The following is a 23,813-nucleotide window of genomic DNA, read 5'->3' as shown; positions in this document are numbered from 1 at the left end:
ATACAGTCCACATTCGTTCATCAGAAACTTACAGATACAGATAATAAACAGTACTTACATACAACAGATTGAAAGAAACAGGTTAAAACCCATCCTTATATGTAGACATCTGATTGGTACAGAACACAGGTGAGGCCTCCAAACCAGAGACTGACATGTCGAGTGAAAACAACGCTGGCATGTCATCAATTAACATGTGCTGTGTAAAGCTACACAAAAATGCCTCTTACTAACAGGTACAGAGACAAAACCAAACAACCTTTCATACCAGAAACTGACAGGTGCAGATTAAAATCCAAATTCACAATTCAGAAATTGACATAAAGAGAAAGTCCCAGACTCCAAAAGAGGAGATTAACAGATACATAACAAAACCCACACTCACTCAGTAGAATCTCATAGGTACAGAACAAAACCCATAATCACCCACTTAGAAACTGAATGTTACGGAGAAAAATAAAACAGAATCACCTATTGAAGATTCAAATTATTGAATGAAATGACCAAATCATTGACCATAGATTGGCAGATATGGAGTAAAAGCCACGGGGAAATATCACATACTGATGGGCACAGAATGAATCCCACACTCACATGTCCTGCAGGGAAGGACAAACATTTCACGACCCAGAATGTCCATGCACTTCCTCCTGCCATATGCCGCATCTATGACCAAATCGATTCTTTTGTTAACAACTCAAAACGTCATCCCTGCCAGTGTTATCATATTATATTTGATCAATTCTTTCCGTTCCACAATCCTCCATATGTTTTCAGACCTATCTTTCCTGAATGGTTGTAGCCAGTAATAATAAGTTCCCTTGCCTCGCCTAGTTTCAGCCAGAATTATGTAATTGCCACTATATAAATCTTTCATAATAAAAACAAGAAATTCTGGATATACTGAGCTGGTTTGGCAGCATCTGTGGAGACAGAAGCAGAGTTAACGTTTCAGGTCAGTGACCCTTCTTCAGAACTGGTAAATATTAGAAATGTGAAAGGTTTTAAGCAAGTAAACCGGCGCTGGGGCAAGAGATAACAAAGGAGAAGGTGTAGAAAGGACAACGTCACAGAATAGCTGACCAGAAGGTCATGGAGCAAAGGCAAACATTATGTTAGTGGCGTGTTGAAAGACAAAGCATTCATACAGATAGGGTGTTAATGGATGAAAATTGAATAGCCACAAGTACCAACATGGAAAAAAAGGTGGGTCAGCAAACTGTACCAACTAATATGATATAAAATAAACAGAAAAATAAATATAAATAAGAATGAATAACTAAAAATAAAAGTAAAATGGGGGCCCCGTCATGCTCTGAAATTATTGAACTCAATGCTCAGTCTGGCAGTCTGTATTGTGCCTAATCAGTAAGTGAGATGCTGTTCCTCGAGCTTGCATTGATGTTTCCTGGAACACTGCAGCAATCCCAGGACAGAGATATGAACATGAGAGCAGGGGGGAGTGTTGAAATGACAAGCAACCAGAAGCTTGGGGTCATGCTTTCAGACTGAGCGGAGGTGTTACGCAAAGCGGTCACCCAGTATATGTTTGGTCTCCCCAATGTAGCGGAGACCACATTGTGAGCAGCGAATACAGTGTACTAAATTGAAAGAAGTACAAGCAAATCGCTGATTCACTTGAAAGGAGTGTTTGGGGCCTGGGATTGTGAGGAGAGAGGAGATAACTGGGTCGGTATTACACCTCGTGCGATTGCAGCGGAAGGTGCCGTGGGAAGGGGACAAGGTGGTGGAGGTAATGGAGGAGTGGACTATGGTGTCGCGGAGGGAACAATCCCTTTGGAATGATGACCGGGGAAGGGAGGGGAAGATGCATTTGGTTGTGGCATCAAGCTTGAGGTGGCAGAAATAGCGGAGGATGATCCTTTGGATGTGGAGGCTGATGGGGTGGAAAGTGAGGACAAGGGGAACCCTGGCGTTGTTCTGGGAGAGAGGGGAAGGGGTGAAGGTGGAGGTGTGGGAAATGGGCTGGACCCGTTTGAGGGCACTGCCAACAACAGGAGCGGGGTGCGGGGAGGCGGGATCCTCGGTTGAGGAAAAAGGAAGACATATCAGTAGCGCTGTCATATAAATCTTTCATGAGGTTACTTGTGACTGCAGCTGACCAACCTTATTTGGCACGCGACATGGATTTAAGGACTTGCACTTCAATGCTCACATTTGCGCCACTCTGACCCCCAATATACTGGACGGTTTCGTCCTGGTGATGGACGGAAGTGCAGAGGGGCGCTACATCCTGATAAGGAAGGGAACGATAGAGAAATTATACGTAGAGTTAAAAAAGAGACGAGTTCGTACTAGCAAAATAGAAATGGTTGATGAGGAAGAGGGACTCAGAAAGTCACTGATGTAGATGGATAAGGGCGGGCAAAGGGGTTTGGACGATCTGACTGCTGCGACAGTTTGTGTCTGTGAGAAGCACAAAACGTGATTGGTTACTTTAGATACCCAATCAGATAGATACAGAACATCAGGCAGTGACATCATTGTAAACCAGCCAATCATGAACATGGCCTTCTCCCATCCTTCATTAGCATAGGGCACTGGGGATGTCTGTAAAATGCGAGCTTGGAGCGAAATTTTGGTTATTCTGTGTCTGAAATTGATCGTGATCATGGTTGACGAGAAGAAAACTGCAGCACCTTCCAAGAAGGGCGCCAAGAAAGTTCTGAAGAAGGCGCCAACAAAGGGCAGCAAGAAACGGAGAAGATCCAGGAAAGAAAGTTACTCCATCTACGTGTACAAAGTGATGAAGCAGGTTCACCCTGACACCGGCATCTCCTCCAAGGCCATGAGCATCATGAATTCGTTTGTGAATGATATTTTCGAGCGAATCGCGGGTGAGGCTTCCCGCCTGGCCCATTACAACAAACGCAGCACCATCAGCTCCCGGGAGATCCAGACCGCCGTGCGCCTGCTGCTGCCCGGGGAGCTGGCCAAACACGCCGTGTCGGAAGGTACAAAGGCGGTCACCAAGTAGACCAGCTCCAAGTAAATATCCACAATGTACTGAAACACACCCAAAACACAAAAAGGCTCTTTTAAGAGCCACCCACAACTTCTCTGAAAAAGCTACAACATTGTCTGTATAGTATCGACTTATATTGATTTATATATCAAGTGTCCTTGCCTTTGTGATCTCTGTTTTTCTCCCATACTTTCATATTCGGCCCCTTTTTTGTATTTCGACAATAAAAGCTGATTTAACGCACATACATCAGTTCGCAGTCACTAATTTCCCGAGTTCAAGTTTGACCTCAAAAATTAATAATTACATTATCTCGAACCCCCGGGTGGTGTCGGAACCCTCCGTCTCACACGCTGACACCTGACACTGAAAATCTACACTCCGCTGTTGTCTCCCACGAATAACAAACACGACATAAAGGAAAAGTCATGCAGCAGGAGGGGGCCCACAATGTGGGGGTGATGGATCATGACATATTTTGCCTTTGTGAATAATAAGGACAGCTACAATAATAGGACTAATTGTATGCTATGTACATCAATATATTACAGTCTGTTTGAGCTAATGCTTGTTTCATTATGAAATGACATTACAAGGCTATAGTCCGTTAAAACCTCTATGTAAGAACAATGGGAGAGATAGGTTGACAGCATCCTTACAGGGGGTGAGATGAGATAAATAGGACACTGTAGAATTGCAAACTCAAAATGGCTTCCATCAGCAAGAATGTGACCTTTAGTATCTTTGCTAAAATAGAAAGGAACAGGAAGTATCTGTAATGTGTGCAGATTGAACCATTAACTAACTAGGGTCAAACAATGATGTCAACTTGGGCCAATTAGGATACTTCAAACAATTTAAAGCTAAACCCTGTCACCAGGTTTCATGGAGGCACCCAAGATCACGTCGTTGGCACCAGCTAGACCTCATTGTCACAAGGCGAGCCGCCTTAAACAGTGTTCAAATCACACGCAGCTTCCACAGTGCGGACTGCGACACCGACCACTCCCTGGTGTGCAGCAAGGTTAGACTCAGACCAAAGAAGTTGCATCATTCCAAGCAGAAGGGCCACCCGCGCATCAACACGAGCAGAATTTCTCACCCACAGCTGTTACAAAAATTTCTAAATTCACTTGTAACAGCCCTTCAAAACACTCCCACAGGGGATGCTGAGACCAAGTGGGCCCACATCAGAGACGCCATCTATGAGTCAGCTTTGACCACCTACGGCAAAAGTGCGAAGAGAAATGCAGACTGGTTTCAATCTCATAATGAAGAGCTGGAACCTGTCATAGCCGCTAAGCGCATTGCACTTTTGAACTACAAGAAAGCCCCCAGCGATTTAACATCCGCAGCACTTAAAGCAGCCAGAAGTACTGCACAAAGAACAGCTAGGCGTTGCGCAAACGACTACTGGCAACACCTATGCAGTCATATTCAGCTGGCCTCAGACACCGGAAACATCAGAGGAATGTATGATGGCATGAAGAGAGCTCTTGGGCCAACCATCAAGAAGATCACCCCCCTCAAATCTAAATCGGGGGACATAATCACTGACCAACGCAAACAGATGGACCGCTGGGTTGAGCACTACCTAGAACTGTACTCCAGGGAGAATGCTGTCACTGAGACTGCCCTCAATGCAGCCCAGCCTCTACCAGTCATGGATGAGCTGGACATACAGCCAACCAAATCGGAACTCAGTGATGCCATTGATTCCCTAGCCAGCGGAAAAGCCCCTGGGAAGGACAGCATTACCCCTGAAATAATCAAGAGTGCCAAGCCTGCTATACTCTCAGCACTACATGAACTGCTATGCCTGTGCTGGGACGAGGGAGCAGTACCCCAGGACATGCGCGATGCCAACATCATCACCCTCTATAAAAACAAAGGTGACCGCGGTGACTGCAACAACTACCGTGGAATCTCCCTGCTCAGCATAGTGGGGAAAGTCTTTGCTCGAGTCGCTCTGAACAGGCTCCAGAAGCTGGCCGAGCGCGTCTACCCTGAGGCACAGTGTGGCTTTCGTGCAGAGAGATCGACTATTGACATGCTGTTCTCCCTTCGTCAGATACAGGAGAAATGCCGTGAACAACAGATGCCCCTCTACATTGCTTTCATTGATCTCACCAAAGCCTTTGACCTCGTCAGCAGACGTGGTCTCTTCAGACTACTAGAAAAGATCGGATGTCCACCAAAGCTACTAAGTATCATCACCTCATTCCATGACAATATGAAAGGCACAATTCAACATGGTGGCTCCTCATCAGAGCCCTTTCCTATCCTGAGTGGTGTGAAACAGGGCTGTGTTCTCGCACCCACACTTTTTGGGATTTTCTTCTCCCTGCTGCTTTCACATGCGTTCAAATCCTCTGAAGAAGGAATTTTCCTCCACACAAGATCAGGGGGCAGGTTGTTCAACCTTGCCCGTCTAAGAGCGAAGTCCAAAGTACGGAAAGTCCTCATCAGAGAACTCCTCTTTGCTGACGATGCTGCTTTAACATCTCACACTGAAGAATGCCTGCAGAGTCTCATCGACAGGTTTGCGTCTGCCTGCAATGAATTTGGCCTAACCATCAGCCTCAAGAAAACGAACATCATGGGGCAGGATGTCAGAAATGCTCCATCCATCAATATTGGCGATCACGCTCTGGAAGTGGTTCAAGAGTTCACCTACCTAGGCTCAACTATCACCAGTAACCTGTCTCTAGATGCAGAAATCAACAAGCGCATGGGTAAGGCTTCCACTGCTATGTTCAGACTGGCCAAGAGAGTGTGGGAAAATGGCGCACTGACACGGAACACAAAAGTCCGAGTGTATCAGGCCTGTGTCCTCAGTACCTTGCTCTACGGCAGCGAGGCCTGGACAACGTATGCCAGCCAAGAGCGACGTCTCAATTCATTCCATCTTCGCTGCCTTCGGAGAATACTTGGCATCAGGTGGCAGGACTATATCTCCAACACAGAAGTCCTTGAAGCGGCCAACACCCCCAGCTTATACACACTACTGAGTCAGCGGCGCTTGAGATGGCTTGGCCATGTGAGCCGCATGGAAGATGGCAGGATCCCCAAAGACACATTGTACAGCGAGCTCGCCACTGGTATCAGACCCACCGGCCGTCCATGTCTCCGTTATAAAGACGTCTGCAAACGCGACTTGAAATCGTGTGACATTGATCACAAGTCGTGGGAGTCAGTTGCCAGCATTCGCCAGAGCTGGCGGGCAGCCATAAAGACAGGGCTAAATTGTGGCGAGTCGAAGAGACTTAGTAGTTGGCAGGAAAAAAGACAGAGGCGCAAGGGGAGAGCCAACTGTGCAACAGCCCCAACAAACAAATTTCTCTGCAGCACCTGTGGAAGAGCCTGTCACTCCAGAATTGGCCTTTATAGCCACTCCAGGCACTGCTTCACAAACCACTGACCACCTCCAGGCGCGTATCCATTGTCTCTCGAGATAAGGAGGCCCAAAAGATGGGAACATTCTTGCACCCAAAGACGGGTAAAAGAAAGGGTGTTACAGGACATTGTCGGCACTTACAGAGGGGTCCACGGAACATCGTTATCACACTTAGAAGGAGAAGATAGAGTACGGTCAAGAAAACAGCAAGGGAAGCAGAAAGAGAGAAGTCCACGCCCCAGCAAGCACAGAAGCAAGAACCGGTGCTGAGTGATGCTGCAAACCTATTGCTGTTGTTAAACATTCACTTTATCTATCTTAGTTAAGACTAATAAACTCTCAGACTTGATCACAGAACTTGAGTTTGTACCTTGTAGGTTTATTTTGGCCAATAATCACAGGACATTTTCTGTCGCCACTTCCCCTCTCAATTCTATCTCCCTCCTCTCGCTCTCCTCCCTCTGCACTTTATTATTATTGATGATGGTCATATTGACCTATTTATTCTCCTCCATCTCAGGCAGTCCCCTGCGATTATGGATCACTTTTTACACTCCAGTTTGATGGGTTCTGAAATAGCTGATAAATCCAATGCATGATCTGCAGACTCTGCCACATGAGGGTTAGGTGGTGTTAGAAGGGTTCAGGTAAATGACCCGTTTGGAGGTATGGATGCTGCCATCGAGCCTCGACTTCACATGTTACCGACAAATTTCCCTGAACTGTAAATTATCTTCCCAAATGAGAGATGATTTGAGGACATATCTAAAATGTTTCCACACTCAGCCAGGGGTTCTCCTGCTCCGACCAATTTCTGAGCAAAACAGCTGCTTCCGGATTCTGCATTTGCAGGTTCTTGGAGGCACCTGTTCAGACTAAGTGAGAGACTAATACTGATGGTCTGAACACACATAGGTAACAGAAACGACACCAGTTCCCCTCCCTGAGTACCTGTCACTGCTTCTATCCTGTGTGTGTAGGATTCACCCTGAGTCCCTCGATCCAGCTTTACCTGCTCTATTTGCAGAAGTGCTGAACCTTTCAGTTTTTGCTCTGCTCAAACCGAGTTCAAGGCCTGAGTCGTGAACCGAATGTCTCATTAATTCTTTGATAAAGACTATGATTGAACAACAGGTTATGATCGACTCGGTCAAAGATTCGAAAAATTCCTGTCCATCAATATTTCAACAGGGACTGCGAGGATCTCCTGGCTCAGAGTGTTTAAGGGATAAAGACCTAGGCATCGGGAACTAACCCCTGAGAATCACAGCAAAGACTGTCAACATGAGGACATTTAACAACCGGGAGCTGGAACTCTATTGTCACTGTAATTGTGTGTCCGGTGTAATCGCGGTACTTCCGTGCCTGTGTCTCTTGTTTCGAATAAAATAAGGAAGAGCGCCCTCCGACATTACTCTCATTGACCTCGGGTTTTACCCGGGTAAAACAACATTTTACTGGCTGAAATTAACTCTGCAAAGTCCCAGCAAACACACCGGATCCCTCAGTCTTCCCATGTTTCTGTCCGATTGTTTTGAGAGGAGAGGCTCAATAATAACAAACACCCTGCAGAGACAGATCACAATTTGAACATCTACATTGGACTAGCTGCCAGTTTTATATGTTGCATGTTGCCCCACACCTCCCCTCCCTCCCTCCCTCCACCCTAACCCCATGTTCGGCTTTTCAAATCGGACATTGATGAATGTGAAATGGGGAAAGTTCCCATTGAATTTTGAATGTTGAATTGCTGCAGAGATCTGCGCACGCGCGATATAGGCCAGTCTAATTGGACGTCAAAATGAGAAGAGCGCATGCGCACCCCTTCCCCCAGCACTGCCTCTGAGCGCCATTCACTGAGTGAGCGGACGATTGTTTAAATCAGCTGCAAATGGAGACATTACAAGCCTGGGGTAAGTGAACAAACAGTATCTGCTCACAGCAGTACAACAGATTTGGGCCCGTGTCTGCCGATGTGCTGATAGATTAGCATTGATTACCGGGTACATTCAGCGGGAGTGGGGGACAGTTTGTAATGTACATTGTGGAGCAGGAACTGGTCCTGGAACATGGAGTGAGCTGGGGGGGAAGGGAGAGGTCTTTCTCAGGCAGTGTCTGGACAGGGAGAGAGAGACAGAATATGATGAACTCACTATTGAAAATCATTGCTGATTTCTCTCTCCAAACAGTAATGAATGTTATAATAAAAAGCAAAATACTGCGGATGCTGGAAATCTGAAATAAAAACAAGAAATGTTGTAAATACTCAGCAGGTCTGGCTGTATCTGTGGAGAGAGAAGCAGAGTTAACGTTTCAGGTCAGTGACCCTTCTTCAGAAATGAATGATCCTGGTTCAGATCCAGTATCTCACTATTTATTGTTATTGGATAGTGAATAGCAGGAAAAAAATGTCTGAACAATAAAGATGCGGCAGATTTGAAGGGACCAGGTGAGAAGATTAAAGACACTTTTTTAAACAGTGCTTACTTGTTGTCCGTTGAACGATGAGACATGGAAATAGAAATCTGGCTTACACAAATGTCACTACTCGATCGGGTATTCCAATTCATGGAGCAGTGCGGGGCTTGGGTTGTTCCTGAATGTCACAAAATTGTTATAAAACCGCTCCAAATATCTGGCAAGTAGAAGCAGAGTTCTGCAGTACTGCAGTGGACTCAGACACTGACACTGCTTGTGTCGTTGACTTTTCTTTTGTGATTGTTCAGAATGTTTATTATTGAAAAGATTACTTTGATCACTTTGCTGTCTTCTCACTCAGCTGTTATTCAAGTATAAGAGTTGCCTTTCTTTTCCTGCAGGCAAACACTTGAAGGAACCAGAATGAAAGTCGTGATTCCTCGACAGAAGGAAACGTGCATCCAGCTCGTTCCAATACACAGTAGGTACAGTATCACTCACAAATTACAGTGACACGGTCAGGTCATCGTTTCCACTGTAACAAACAAAATAAGTAGTCAGACCCACACTGATCCCAAGGTCGAGAGACACACTATCAATCCAATAGTCAAATAGAGCAGTAGAGATAGGAGTTGTTTCTATTTCACTCCAGCTGACTGGTAGATACATCAATCACAGTCCAAAAACACACACATTATCAGATTTGAATACACTGTGTCACCTTGGCTACAATTCAAATATCAAATCTTAAACAGAACAGACAAAATGTATCTGATTGAAAGCTACAGAATGAATCCCAATAACACACCCTACAATATAAACTGAGCTAGGAATTACACAGCAGTCCAAACATGTCACTAAGGATCAGACAACAACATACACGATTAATTCATTCTCTACAAACCGATGGAATTTGACATTACATAGTTAGTTAGTTAGAGATACAGCACTGAAACAGGCCCTTCGGCCCACTGAGTCTGTGCTAACCATCACCCACCCATTTTATACTAATCCTACATTACTACCACATCCCCACCTGTCCCTATATTTCCCTACCACCTACCTATACTAGGGGCAATTTATAAAGGCCAATTAACCTATCAACCAGCAAGTCTTTGGCATGTGGGAGGAAACCGGAGCACCCGGAGGAAACCCACACAGACACAGGGAGAACTTGCAAACTCCACACAGGCAGTACCCAGAATTGAACCCGGGTCGCTGGAGCTGTGAGGCTGCGGTGCTAACCACTGCGCCACTGTGCCGCCCCAAATCGGGTCATGCTCTAAACATATCAGGTCATGCTCTAAATGTGAAAGATCGTCATTCACAATTGCTTTTGCAGAGCTACAAATTGGATACCAAGCTGCAACTCACAAACAAGAATTGCATAAAACCTGCAGCAATAAAATATTGTTAATCCTTATTTTAAATTAATCACAAGTAAACACATATTGATACATTAATGAGTTAAACAAAGCATTGACAACACAGTGCCTGAGATACACATTAAGTCCTGAATACAGCAGGATCTCAACTCACATACAGCACAAAGACACATAGATGCAGAGTGAATCCTGCAGTCAACCAGGGTGCCAGAGCTTCACAGATCAGGAATGAATTACATATACAGACACAGTATCAGTAACTTACATATATTGAATGTGTCTATCCTGTGTGCACAGTAGAGATACTGGGAGATACAGAATGTCTCCCACACTTACAAACTCGCTGTCTGTCACTCCAACTGCCTTTCGCTCTCTGTCTCTCCTTCTCTCTCTGACTCTGCCTCTCTCTGTCTCTCTCTCTCTCTCTCTATCCCTCCATCTGTGTTTCCCATCCTGACACTCCCTCTCTCTCCTTCCATCCATCTCTGCCACTCTCTCTGTCTCTCTTTCTGTCCCTCCATTTGTCTTTCCCTCTCTGTCTCTCCCTCTCTCTCCTTCTATCTCTCTTTCTCTCTGTCTCTCCAACTGTCTTGTCCTCCCTGACACTCCCTCTCTCTCATTCTCTCTCTGTCTCTCTCTCTCTGTCTCTCCAACTTCCTTTTCCTCTCTGTCTCTCCCACTCTCTCCTTTTCTCTCACTCTCTGCCTCTCTCTCTCTCTCTCTATCCATCCATCCATCTGTCCTTCCCTCCCTGTCACTCCATCTCTCTCCTTTTCTCTCTGTCTCTCACTTTGTCCCTCCTTCTGTTTTTCCCTCTCTGTCTCTCGCTCTCTCTCCTTCCACCTCTGCCTCACTCTTTCTCCATCTGTCTCTCCCTCTCTGTCACTACCTCTCTGTCCTTCTCTCTCTGCCTCTCTCTCTGTGTGTCTCTCTCTCTCTGTCCCTCCATCTGTCTTTCCCTCTCTGTCACTCCCTCTCTCTCCTTCTATCTCTGTCTCTCTCTCTCTATCCCTCCATCTGTCTTTCCCTCTCTGTCTCTTCCACTCTCTCCTTCTCTCTCTGTCTTTCCATCTGTCTTTCCCTCTCTGCCTCTCCCTCTCTCTCCTTCTATTTCTGTATCTCTCTCTATTCTTCTGTCCTTCCATCTGTCCTTCCCTCCCTGTCACTCCATCTCTCTCCTTTTATCTCTGTCTCCCTCTCTGTCTCACCATCTGTCTTTCCCTCCCTGTCACTCCCTCCCCCGCCTCTCTCTCCCTGTCTCTCCATCTGTCTTTCCCTCTCTGTCTCTCCCTCTCTGTCCTTCTGTCTCTGTCCCTCCATCTGTCTTTCCCTCTCTCTCCTTTCTCTGAATCTCTCTCTCTGTCTTTCCATCTGTCTTTCCCACCTTGTCACTCCCTCTCTCTCCTTCCATCTCTGCTTCTCTCTCTGTCTGTCTCTCCAACTTCCTTGGCCTTTGTTTCTCTCCCACTCTCTCCTTCTCTCTCTGTCTCTGCCTCTCCCTCTGTCTCTCTGTCACTCCCTCTCTCTCCTTCTATCTCTGTCTCTCTCTATCCCTCCATCTGTCCTTCCCTCCCTGTCACTCCATCTCTCTCCGTTTATCTCTGTCTCTGTCTCTGTCCCTCCATCTGTCTTTCCCTCCCTGTCACTCTCTCGTTCCATCTCTGCCTCTCTCTCTCTCTCTCCATCTGTCTTTCCCTCGCTGTCTCTCCCTCTCTGTCCTTCTGTCTCTGTCCCTCCATCTGTCTCTCCCTCTCTGTCCTTCTGTCTCTGTCTCTCTTTCAGTTCCTCCATTTCTCTTTCCCTCTCTATCACTACCTTTCTCCTTCTCTCCGTCTCTCTACTTCTCTCTGGCCCTCCATCTGTCTTTCCCTTCCTGACACTCCCTCTCTCTCCTTCCATCTCTGCTTCTCTCTCTCTCTATCTCTCCATCTGTCTTTCCCTCTCTGTCTCTCCCTCTCTCTCCTTCTATCTCTGTCTCTCTCTTTCTCTCTGTCCCTCCATCTGTTTTTCCCTCCCTGTCAAACCCTCTCTCTCCTTACATCTCAGCCTCTCTCTCGCTCTCTGTCCCTCCATCTGTCCTTCCCTCTGAGTCACTCCATCTCTCTCCTTCTCTCTCTGTCCCTCCATCTGTCTTTCCCTTCCTGACACTCCCTCTCTCTCCTTCTATCTCTCTCTCTGCCTCTCTCTCTGCCTCTCTCTCTGTCCCTCCATCTGCCTTTCCCTCTCTGTCTCTCCGTCTTTCTCCTTCTATCTCTGTCTCTGCCTCTCTCTCTGTCCCTCCATCTGCCTTTCCCTCTCTGTCTCTCCCCCTCTCTCCTTCTATCTCTCTCTCTGCCTCTCTCCCTGCCTCTCTCCCTGCCTCTCTCCCTGCCTCTCTCCCTGCCTCTCTCTCTCTGTCCTTCCCTCTCTGTCATTCTATCTCTGTCTGTCTCTCTGTTCCTCCATCTGTCTTTCCCTCCCTGTCACTCCATTTCTCTCCTTCTCTCTCTGTCTCTCACTTTGGCCCTCCATCTGTCTTTCCCTTCCTGACACTCCCTCTCTCTCCTTCTATCTCTGTCCCTCCCTCTCTGTCCCTCCCTCCCTCTCTGTCCCTCCCTCCCTCCCTGTCACTCCCTCCCTCCCTGTCACTCCCTCCCTCCCTGTCACTCCCTCCCTCCCTGTCACTCCCTCCCTCCCTGTCACTCCCTCCCTCCCTGTCACTCCCTCCCTCCCTGTCACTCCCTCCCTCCCTGTCACTCCCTCCCTCCCTGTCACTCCCTCCCTCCCTGTCTCTCCCTCCCTCCCTGTCTCTCCCTCCCTCCCTGTCTCTCCCTCCCTCCCTGTCTCTCCCTCCCTCCCTGTCTCTCCCTCCCTCCCTGTCTCTCCCTCTCTCCCTGTCTCTCCCTCTCTCCCTGTCTCTCCCTCTCTCTCTGTCTCTCTCTCTCTCTCTCTGTCTCTCTCTCTCTCTCTCTCTCTCTCTCTGTCTCTCTCTCTCTCTGTCTCTCACTCTGTCCTTCCATCTGTCTTTCCCTCTCTCTCTGTCTCTCACTCTGTCCTTCCATCTGTCTTTCCCTCTCTGTCTCTCCCTCTCTCTCCTATCTCTGTGTCTCTCTCTGTCTCTCCATCTGTCTTTCCCTCTCTGTCTCTCCCTGTCTCTCCATCTCTCTCTGTTCCTCCATCTATCTTTCCCTCCCTGACACTCCCTCTCTCTCCTTCTATCTCTGTCTCTCTCTCTCTCTCTATCTGTCCCTCCATCTGTCTTTCCCTCTCTGTCTCTGTCTCTCTCCTTCTGTCTCTGTCTCTCCATCTGTCTTTCCCTCCCTGACACACGCTCTCTGTCCTTCTATCTCTGTCTCTCCCTCTATCCCTCCATCTGTCCTTCCCTCCCTGTCACTCCATCTGTCTCCTTCTCTCTCTGTCTCTCCCACTCTCTCCTTCTCTCTCTGTCTTTCTCTCTCTGTCTCTCCATCAGTCTCTCCCCCACACGCGCCCCCCCCCCCCACTCCGTCACACTCTCTCTCTCTTTCTGTCTCTGTCGCACTCTCTGTCCCTCCATCTGTCTTTCCCTCTCTGTCTCTGCCTCTCTCCTTCTGTCTCTGTCTCTCCATCTGTCTTTCCCTCCCTGACACACGCTCTCTGTCCTTCTATCTCTGTCTCTCTCTCTCTCCCTCTATCCCTCCATCTGTCCTTCCCTCCCTGTCACTCCATCTGTCTCCTTCTCTCTCTGTCTCTCCCACTCTCTCCTTCTCTCTCTGTCTTTCTCTCTCTGTCTCTCCATCAGTCTCTCCCCCACACGCGCCCCCCCCCCCACTCCGTCACACTCTCTCTCTCTTTCTGTCTCTGTCGCACTCTCTGTCCCTCCATCTGTCTTTCCCTCCCTGTCTCTCCATCTGTCCTTCTCTCCCTGTCACACCGTCTCTCTCCTTCTCTCTCTGTCTCTCTCTCTGTCTCTCTCTCTGTCCCTTCTTCTGCCTTTCCCTCCCTGACATTCCCTCACTCTCCTTCTATCTCTGTCTCTCTCTCTGTCTCTCTCTCTCTGTCCCTCCATCTGTCATTCCCTCCCTGACACTCCCTCACTCTCCTTCTATCTCTGTCTCTCTTTCTGTCCCGCCATCTGTCTTTCCCACTCTCTCCTCTCTCTGTCTTTCTCTGTCTGTCTCTCCATCAGTCTCCCCCCACCCTCCCCCCATCACACGCTCTCTTTCTTTCTGTCTCTGTCACACTCTCTCTACCCCTCCATCTGTCATTCCCGCCCTGTCTCTCCATCTCTCTCCTTCTCACTCTGTCTCTCCCCCTCTCCGTCTGTCCTTCTCTCCCGGTCACACCGTCTCTCTCCTTCTCTCTCTCTCTCTCTCTTTCTCTCTCTGTCTCTCACTCTGTCCCTCCATCTGTCTTTCCCTTCCTGACACTCCCTCTCTCTCCTTCGATCTCTGTCTCTGCCACTCTCTCTCTCTCTCTCTCTCTCTATCCCTCCATCTGTCCTTCCCTCTCTGTCACTCCATCTCTCTCCTTCTCTCTCTGTCTCTGCCTCTCTCTCTCTGTCTCTCCATTGGTCTTTCTCCTTCGATCATTGTCTCTGCCTCTCTCTCTGTCTCTCTCCCTGTCCCTCCATTTGTCTTTCCCTCTCTGTCACTCCCTCCCTCTCCTTCTGTCTCTGTCTCTCTCTCTATCCCTCTATCCCTCCATCCCTCCATCTGTCCTTCCCTCCCTGTCACTCCATCTCTCTCCTTCCATCTCTGCCTCTCTCTCTCTGTCTCTCCATCTGTCTTTCCCTCTCTGTCTCTCCCTCTCTCTCCTTCTAGCTCTGTCCCTCCATCTGTCTCTCCCTCTCTGTCCTCTGTCTCTGTCTCTCTTTCAGTTCCTCCATTTCTCTTTCCCTTTCTATCACTACCTTTCTCCTTCTCTCCGTCTCTCTACTTCTCTCTGGCCCTCCATCTGTCTTTCCCTCCCTGTCACTCAATCTCTCTCCTTCCATCTCTGCCTCTCTCTCTCTGTCTCTCCATCTGTCTTTCCCTCTCTGTCTCTCCCTCTCTCTCCTTCTATCTCTGTCTCTCTCTTTCTCTCTGTCCCTCCATCTGTTTTTCCCTCCCTGTCAAACCCTCTCTCTCCTTACATCTCAGCCTCTCTCTCGCTCTCTGTCCCTCCATCTGTCCTTCCCTCCGAGTCACTCCATCTCTCTCCTTCTCTCTCTGTCCCTCCATCTGTCTTTCCCTTCCTGACACTCCCTCTCTCTCCTTCAATCTCTGTCTCTGCCTCTCTCTCTGTCTCTCTCTCTGTCCCTCCATCTGCCTTTCCCTGTCTGTCTCTCCATCTTTCTCCATCTATCTCTGTCTCTGCCTCTCTCTCTGTCCCTCCATCTGCCTTTCCCTCTCTGTCTCTCCCCCTCTCTCCTTCTATCTCTCCTTCTATCTCTCTCTCTGCCTCTCTCCCTGCCTCTCTCCCTGCCTCTCTCCCTGCCTCTCTCCCTGCCTCTCTCCCTGCCTCTCTCCCTGCCTCTCTCCCTGCCTCTCTCCCTGCCTCTCTCCCTGCCTCTCTCTCTGTCCTTCCCTCTCTGTCCTTCCCTCTCTGTCCTTCCCTCTCTGTCCTTCCCTCTCTGTCCTTCCCTCTCTGTCCTTCCCTCTCTGTCCTTCCCTCTCTGTCCTTCCCTCTCTGTCCTTCCCTCTCTGTCCTTCCCTCTCTGTCCTTCCCTCTCTGTCCTTCCCTCTCTGTCCTTCCCTCTCTGTCCTTCCCTCTCTGTCCTTCCCTCTCTGTCCTTCCCTCTCTGTCCTTCCCTCTCTGTCCTTCCCTCTCTGTCCTTCCCTCTCTGTCCTTCCCTCTCTGTCCTTCCCTCTCTGTCCTTCCCTCTCTGTCCTTCCCTCTCTGTCCTTCCCTCTCTGTCCTTCCCTCTCTGTCCTTCCCTCTCTGTCCTTCCCTCTCTGTCCTTCCCTCTCTGTCCTTCCCTCTCTGTCCTTCCCTCTCTGTCCTTCCCTCTCTGTCCTTCCCTCTCTGTCCTTCCCTCTCTGTCCTTCCCTCTCTGTCCTTCCCTCTCTGTCCTTCCCTCTCTGTCCTTCCCTCTCTGTCCTTCCCTCTCTGTCCTTCCCTCTCTGTCCTTCCCTCTCTGTCCTTCCCTCTCTGTCCTTCCCTCTCTGTCCTTCCCTCTCTGTCCTTCCCTCTCTGTCACTCCCTCTCTGTCACTCCCTCTCTGTCCTTCCCTCTCTGTCCTTCCCTCTCTGTCCTTCCCTCTCTGTCCTTCCCTCTCTGTCCTTCCCTCTCTGTCCTTCCCTCTCTGTCACTCCCTCTCTGTCACTCCCTCTCTGTCACTCCCTCTCTGTCCTTCTATCTCTGTCCTTCTATCTCTGTCTGTCTCTCTGTTCCTCCATCTGTCTTTCCCTCCCTCTCTCTCCTTCTATCTCTGTCCCTCACTCCCTCCCTGTCCCTCACTCCCTCCCTGTCACTCCCTCCCTGTCACTCCCTCCCTGTCACTCCCTCCCTGTCACTCCCTCTCTCTCCTTCTATCTCTGTCTCTCTCTCTCTCTGTCTCTTCCACTCTCTCCTTCTCTCTCTGTCTCTTCCACTCTCTCCTCTCTCTGTCTTTCCCTCTCTGCCTCTCCCTCTCTCTCCTTCTATTTCTGTCTCTCTCTCTCTTCTTCTATCCCTCCATCTGTCCTTTCCTCCCTGTCACTCCATCTCTCTCCTTTTATCTCTGTCTCTCCATCTGTCTTTGCCTCCCTGTCACTCCCTCTCTGTCCTTCTGTCTCTGTCTCTCTCTCTGTCCCTCCATCTGTCTTTCCCTCCCTGTCACTCCCTCCCCCGCCTCTCTCTCCCTGTCTCTCCATCTGTCTTTCCCTCTCTGTCTCTCCCTCTCTGTCCTTCTGTCTCTGTCCCTCCATCTGTCTTTCCCTCTCTCTCCTTTCTCTGAATCTCTCTCTCTGTCTTTCCATCTGTCTTTCCCACCTTGTCACTCCCTCTCTCTCCTTCCATCTCTGCTTCTCTCTCTGTCTGTCTCTCCAACTTCCTTGGCCTTTGTTTCTCTCCCACTCTCTCCTTCTCTCTCTGTCTCTGCCTCTCCCTCTGTCTCTCTGTCACTCCCTCTCTCTCCTTCTATCTCTGTCTCTCTCTATCCCTCCATCTGTCCTTCCCTCCCTGTCACTCCATCTCTCTCCTTTTATCTCTGTCTCTGTCTCTGTCCCTCCATCTGTCTTTCCCTCCCTGTCACTCTCTCGTTCCATCTCTGCCTCTCTCTCTCTCTCCATCTGTCTTTCCCTCGCTGTCTCTCCCTCTCTGTCCTTCTGTCTCTGTCCCTCCATCTGTCTCTCCCTCTCTGTCCTTCTGTCTCTGTCTCTCTTTCAGTTCCTCCATTTCTCTTTCCCTCTCTATCACTACCTTTCTCCTTCTCTCCGTCTCTCTACTTCTCTCTGGCCCTCCATCTGTCTTTCCCTTCCTGACACTCCCTCTCTCTCCTTCCATCTCTGCTTCTCTCTCTCGCTATCTCTCCATCTGTCTTTCCCTCTCTGTCTCTCCCTCTCTCTCCTTCTATCTCTGTCTCTCTCTTTCTCTCTGTCCCTCCATCTGTTTTTCCCTCCCTGTCAAACCCTCTCTCTCCTTACATCTCAGCCTCTCTCTCGCTCTCTGTCCCTCCATCTGTCCTTCCCTCCGAGTCACTCCATCTCTCTCCTTCTCTCTCTGTCCCTCCATCTGTCTTTCCCTTCCTGACACTCCCTCTCTCTCCTTCAATCTCTGTCTCTGCCTCTCTCTCTGCCTCTCTCTCTGTCCCTCCATCTGCCTTTCCCTGTCTGTCTCTCCGTCTTTCTCCATCTATCTCTGTCTCTGCCTCTCTCTCTGTCCCTCCATCTGCCTTTCCCTCTCTGTCTCTCCCCCTCTCTCCTTCTATCTCTCCTTCTATCTCTCTCTCTGCCTCTCTCTCTGCCTCTCTCCCTGCCTCTCTCCCTGCCTCTCTCCCTGCCTCTCTCCCTGCCTCTCTCTCTGTCCTTCCCTCTCTGTCCTTCCCTCTCTGTCCTTCCCTCTCTGTCCTTCCCTCTCTGTCCCTCCCTCTCTGTCCCTCCCTCTCTGTCCCTCCCTCTCTGTCCCTCCCTCTCTGTCCCTCCCTCTCTGTCACTCCCTCTCTGTCACTCCCTCTCTGTCACTCCCTCTCTGTCACTCCCTCTCTGTCACTCCCTCTCTGTCACTCCCTCTCTGTCACTCCCTCTCTGTCCTTCTATCTCTGTCTGTCTCTCTGTTCCTCACTCCCTCCCTGTCACTCCCTCTCTCTCCTTCTATCTCTGTCTCTCTCTCTCTCTGTCTCTTCCACTCTCTCCTTCTCTCTCTGTCTCTTCCACTCTCTCCTCTCTCTGTCTTTCCCTCTCTGCCTCTCCCTCTCTCTCCTTCTATTTCTGTCTCTCTCTCTCTTCTTCTATCCCTCCATCTGTCCTTTCCTCCCTGTCACTCCATCTCTCTCCTTTTATCTCTGTCTCTCCATCTGTCTTTGCCTCCCTGTCACTCCCTCTCTGTCCTTCTGTCTCTGTCTCTCTCTCTGTCCCTCCATCTGTCTTTCCCTCCCTGTCACTCCCTCCCCCGCCTCTCTCTCCCTGTCTCTCCATCTGTCTTTCCCTCTCTGTCTCTCCCTCTCTGTCCTTCTGTCTCTGTCCCTCCATCTGTCTTTCCCTCTCTCTCCTTTCTCTGAATCTCTCTCTCTGTCTTTCCATCTGTCTTTCCCACCTTGTCACTCCCTCTCTCTCCTTCCATCTCTGCTTCTCTCTCTGTCTGTCTCTCCAACTTCCTTGGCCTTTGTTTCTCTCCCACTCTCTCCTTCTCTCTCTGTCTCTGCCTCTCCCTCTGTCTCTCTGTCACTCCCTCTCTCTCCTTCTATCTCTGTCTCTCTCTATCCCTCCATCTGTCCTTCCCTCCCTGTCACTCCATCTCTCTCCTTTTATCTCTGTCTCTGTCCCTCCATCTGTCTTTCCCTCCCTGTCACTCTCTCGTTCCATCTCTGCCTCTCTCTCTCTCTCCATCTGTCTTTCCCTCGCTGTCTCTCCCTCTCTGTCCTTCTGTCTCTGTCCCTCCATCTGTCTCTCCCTCTCTGTCCTTCTGTCTCTGTCTCTCTTTCAGTTCCTCCATTTCTCTTTCCCTCTCTATCACTACCTTTCTCCTTCTCTCCGTCTCTCTACTTCTCTCTGGCCCTCCATCTGTCTTTCCCTTCCTGACACTCCCTCTCTCTCCTTCCATCTCTGCTTCTCTCTCTCGCTATCTCTCCATCTGTCTTTCCCTCTCTGTCTCTCCCTCTCTCTCCTTCTATCTCTGTCTCTCTCTTTCTCTCTGTCCCTCCATCTGTTTTTCCCTCCCTGTCAAACCCTCTCTCTCCTTACATCTCAGCCTCTCTCTCGCTCTCTGTCCCTCCATCTGTCCTTCCCTCCGAGTCACTCCATCTCTCTCCTTCTCTCTCTGTCCCTCCATCTGTCTTTCCCTTCCTGACACTCCCTCTCTCTCCTTCTATCTCTCTCTCTGCCTCTCTCTCTGTCCCTCCATCTGCCTTTCCCTCTCTGTCTCTCCGTCTTTCTCCTTCTATCTCTCTCCCTGCCTCTCTCCCTGCCTCTCTCCCTGTCCTTCCCTCTGTCATTCCCTCTCTCTCCTTCTATCTCTGTCCCTCACTCCCTCCCTGTCCCTCACTCCCTCCCTGTCCCTCACTCCCTCCCTGTTCCTCCCTCCCTGTCACTCCCTCCCTCCCTGTCACTCCCTGTCACTCCCTCCCTCCCTGTCACTCCCTCCCTCCCTGTCACTCCCTCCCTCCCTGTCACTCCCTCCCTCCCTGTCACTCCCTCCCTCCCTGTCACTCCCTCCCTCCCTGTCACTCCCTCCCTCCCTGTCACTCCCTCCCTCCCTGTCACTCCCTCCCTCCCTGTCACTCCCTCCCTCCCTGTCACTCCCTCCCTCCCTGTCACTCCCTCCCTCCCTGTCACTCCCTCTCTCTGTCACTCCCTCTCTCTGTCACTCCCTCTCTCTGTCACTCTCTCTCACTCTGTCCTTCCATCTGTCTTTCCCTCTCTCTCTGTCTCTCCATCTGTCTTTCCCTCTCTGTCTCTCCCTCTGTCTCCTATCTCTGTGTCTCTCTCTGTCTCTCCATCTGTCTTTCCCTCTCTGTCTCTCCCACTCTCTCCATCTCTCTCTGTCCCTCCATCTATCTTTCCCTCCCTGACACTCCCTCTCTCTCCTTCTATCTCTGTCTCTCTCTATCTCTCTCTCTGTCCCTCCATCTGTCTTTCCCTCCCTGTCACTCCCTGTCTCTTTCTATCTCTGTCGCTCTCTCTGTCCCTCCATCTATCTTTCCCTCCCTGACACTCCCTCTCTCTCCTTCTATCTCTGTCTCTCTCTATCTCTCTCTCTGTCCCTCCATCTGTCTTTCCCTCCCTGTCACTCCCTGTCTCTTTCTATCTCTGTCGCTCTCTCTGTCCCTCCATCTGTCTTTCCCTCTCTGTCTCTGCCTATCTCCTTCTGTCTCTGTCTCTCCCACTCTCTCCTTCTCTCTCTGTCTCTCCATCAGTCTCTCCCCCACATGCGCCCCCCCCCCCACCCCGTCACACTCTCTCTCTCTTTCTGTCTCTGTCGCACTCTCTGTCCCTCCATCTGTCTTTCCCTCTCTGTCTCTGCCTCTCTCCTTCTGTCTCTGTCTCTCCATCTGTCTTTCCCTCCCTGACACACGCTCTCAGTCCTTCTATCTCTGTCTCTCTCTCTATCCCTCTATCCCTCCATCTGTCTTTCCCTCCCTGTCTCTCCATCTGTCCTTCTCTCTCTGTCACACCGTCTCTCTCCTTCTCTCTCTGTCCCATCTTCTGCCTTTCCCTCCCTGACACTCCCTCACTCTCCTTCTATCTCTGTGTCTCTCTCTCTCTCTGTCCCTCCATCTGTCTTTCCCTCCCTGTCTCTCCATCTGTCCTTCTCTCCCTGTCACACCGTCTCTCTCCTTCTCTCTCTGTCTCTCTCTCTGTCCCTTCTTCTGCCTTTCCCTCCCTGACATTCCCTCACTCTCCTTCTATCTCTGTCTCTCTCTCTGTCTCTCTCTCTCTCTGTCCCTCCATCTGTCATTCCCTCCCTGACACTCCCTCACTCTCCTTCTATCTCTGTCTCTCTCTCTGTCCCGCCATCTGTCATTCCCTCTCTGTCTCTCCCACTCTCTCCTCTCTCTGTCTTTCTCTGTCTGTCTCTCCATCAGTCTCCCCCCACCCTCCCCCCATCACACGCTCTCTTTCTTTCTGTCTCTGTCGCACTCTCTCTACCCCTCCATCTGTCATTCCCGCCCTGTCTCTCCATCTCTCTCCTTCTCACTCTGTCTCTCCCCCTCTCCGTCTGTCCTTCTCTCCCGGTCACACCGTCTCTCTCCTTCTCTCTCTGTCTCTCTCTTTCTCTCTCTGTCTCTCACTCTGTCCCTCCATCTGTCTTTCCCTTCCTGACACTTCCTCTCTCTCCTTCGATCTCTGTCTCTGCCACTCTCTCTGTCTCTCTCTCTCTCTATCCCTCCATCTGTCCTTCCCTCTCTGTCACTCCATCTCTCTCCTTCTCTCTCTGTCTCTGCCTCTCTCTCTCTGTCTGTCTCTCTCTGTCCCTCCATTGGTCTTTCTCCTTCGATCATTGTCTCTGCCTCTCTCTCTGTCTCTCTCCCTGTCCCTCCATTTGTCTTTCCCTCTCTGTCACTCCCTCCCTCTCCTTCTGTCTCTGTCTCTCTCTCTATCCCTCTATCCCTCCATCTGTCCTTCCCTCCCTGTCACTCCATCTCTCTCCTTCCATCTCTGCCTCTCTCTCTCTGTCTCTCCATCTGTCTTTCCCTCTCTGTCTCTCCCTCTCTCTCCTTCTAGCTCTGTCTCTCCATCTGTCTTTCCCTCCCTGACACTCCCTCTCTCTCCTTCCATCTCTGCCTCTCTCTCTCTGTCTATCCATCTGTCTTTCCCTCTCTCGTTCTATCTCTGCCTCTGTCTCTTTCCCTCCATCTGTCTTTCCCTTTCTGTCACTCCCTCTCTCTCCTTCCGTCTCTGCCTCTCTCTCTCTGTCTCTCTTTCTCCATCTGTCTTTCCCTCCCTGACACTCCCTCTCTGTCCTTCTATCACTGTCTCTCTGTCCTTCTATCACTGTCTCTCTGTCTTTCTATCACTGTCTCTCAGTCTATCCCTCCGTCTGTCCTTCCCTCCGTCATTCCATCTGTCTCCTTCTCTCTCTGTCTCTCTCTCTGTCCCTCCTTTAGTGACTTGGTGCCAAATTGTTATTATTTTTATTAATTTGTTTGATGTGTGCATTACTGGCTGTGCCAGCATTTTATTGCCCATCACGAATTGCCGTTGAACCTTCTTGAACCGCTGCAGTCCATGTGGGGTAGGTAGACCCACAGTGCTGTTAGGAAGTGAGGTCCAGGATTTTGACCTAGTGACAGTGAAGTGATGTAGTTCCAAGTCAGGATGGTGAGAGACTGGAAGGGAAACTTGCAGGTGGTGGTGTTCCCATACGTGTTTCCTGTTTGTTTGCTCTCTCTCCCCCTCCTTATTTCTCGAGCTCCCTGTCCTCCTGTCCCTCTGTGTTATGAGAACCGAAGAAGAGAAGGAAGTGGGTGCAGGAACAGAGAGACCTGGGGATGTCTGTGCACAAATTGAAGGTGGCAGGGCTAGTTGAGAAAGTGGTTAAAAGGCATTTAGGATCCAGGCTTTGCAAATAGAGGCTGAGAGTGTAAAAGCAAGGAGGTTATGATGAAGCTTTATAAAACACTGCTTCATCCTCATCTAGTATTGTGTCCAATTCTGGACACCATACTTTAGGAAGGATGTGGGGGCTTGAGAGAATACAGAAAAGATTCACGAGCAAGGTTCAAGGGATGAGGGACTTCAGTTACGTGGATTGATTGGAGAAGCTGGGGTTGTTCTCTGTGTCTTTCTCCGTCTTCCTCTCTCTCTCCCTCCCGCAATCTCTGACACTTGGAGAGAGATAGAGGGAGAGATGGTTAGCTTTGAAGCCAGGGAAAAAAGACCAACAAATTCAGCAACCATTTCAGTAGGAGAAAAGCCAATAACAAGCACAATCTGTTGGATGGACGGGAAATCGTTTACGAAGGGACAGAGTATCTGATCACACCCGGGATGGTGTAATGAATGCCAACAAAGCCCATTTCAGCCTGCAATATGAAAAGGAGGGATAGAGAGCTGAGAGGGAATGAGTTAATTTTGACTGAGTTAATGAGGGGGCAATGGCGTCCTGCGGCTCCCACAATGCCGCGCGACTGGGAACGGCCTCTTTCTGCGGTACAGGCTGCGCTGCACTCTGGGAAGATGCTCCGCACATGCGCATCTCCACAAGAGCGTTAACCGCCGCTTTTTTATATTCTCCCCCGGCTCAGACGTTCAACTTTCCTCCATTGAGATCGACAGCTGAAGCCGCTTCTTCTTTTCCTTTCAGCTGCTGTTTGCGGGAAAAAGCGGCCGGCTTTTGACGTCACGCAAACATGGCGGCTGATGACACCTCCCTCCCACCATGGCGTTATTGAGGTCTCATTGACTGCCGCGCCACACGTGTCTGGAGGTCAGGGGCTCAAAAGCTGCCCCCAGCCTCCGCGCAGCCGCGGTTTGGGCATCTTGGAACCCCACCCCCCTGGGGAAGGGGAGGGGGGTCAGCACCAGACTCTTAAAGGGACCCTGCACCA

General features: G+C 49.9%; 1 protein-coding gene and 1 long non-coding RNA gene across 2 annotated transcripts in view; both read left to right on the top strand.

The window, feature by feature from the left end:
* The first annotated feature begins 2,624 nt into the window (after positions 1 to 2,624).
* Positions 2,625 to 3,015, top strand: LOC137356365 (histone H2B 7-like). The gene has a single exon (XM_068022252.1). It carries the CDS (start codon positions 2,633 to 2,635, stop codon positions 2,996 to 2,998), a length of 366 nt encoding a protein of 121 aa, XP_067878353.1. The 5' UTR covers positions 2,625 to 2,632; the 3' UTR covers positions 2,999 to 3,015.
* A 6,192-nt stretch (positions 3,016 to 9,207) lies between these two features.
* The window catches only part of LOC137356323 (uncharacterized), a 32,069-nt gene continuing 17,463 nt past the window's right edge, over positions 9,208 to 23,813 (top strand). Inside the window, exon 1 of the long non-coding RNA XR_010971029.1 lies at positions 9,208 to 9,282. This is a non-coding gene — a long non-coding RNA (uncharacterized lncRNA). The remainder of the gene's footprint in view (positions 9,283 to 23,813) is intronic.

The sequence above is a fragment of the Heterodontus francisci genome, chromosome 45, assembly GCF_036365525.1.
Source record: "Heterodontus francisci isolate sHetFra1 chromosome 45, sHetFra1.hap1, whole genome shotgun sequence".
NCBI classification, from domain to species: Eukaryota; Metazoa; Chordata; class Chondrichthyes; order Heterodontiformes; family Heterodontidae; genus Heterodontus; species Heterodontus francisci.
Note: the sequence above shows the minus strand (reverse complement) of the source record. Positions and strands in the feature narration are given on the sequence as shown.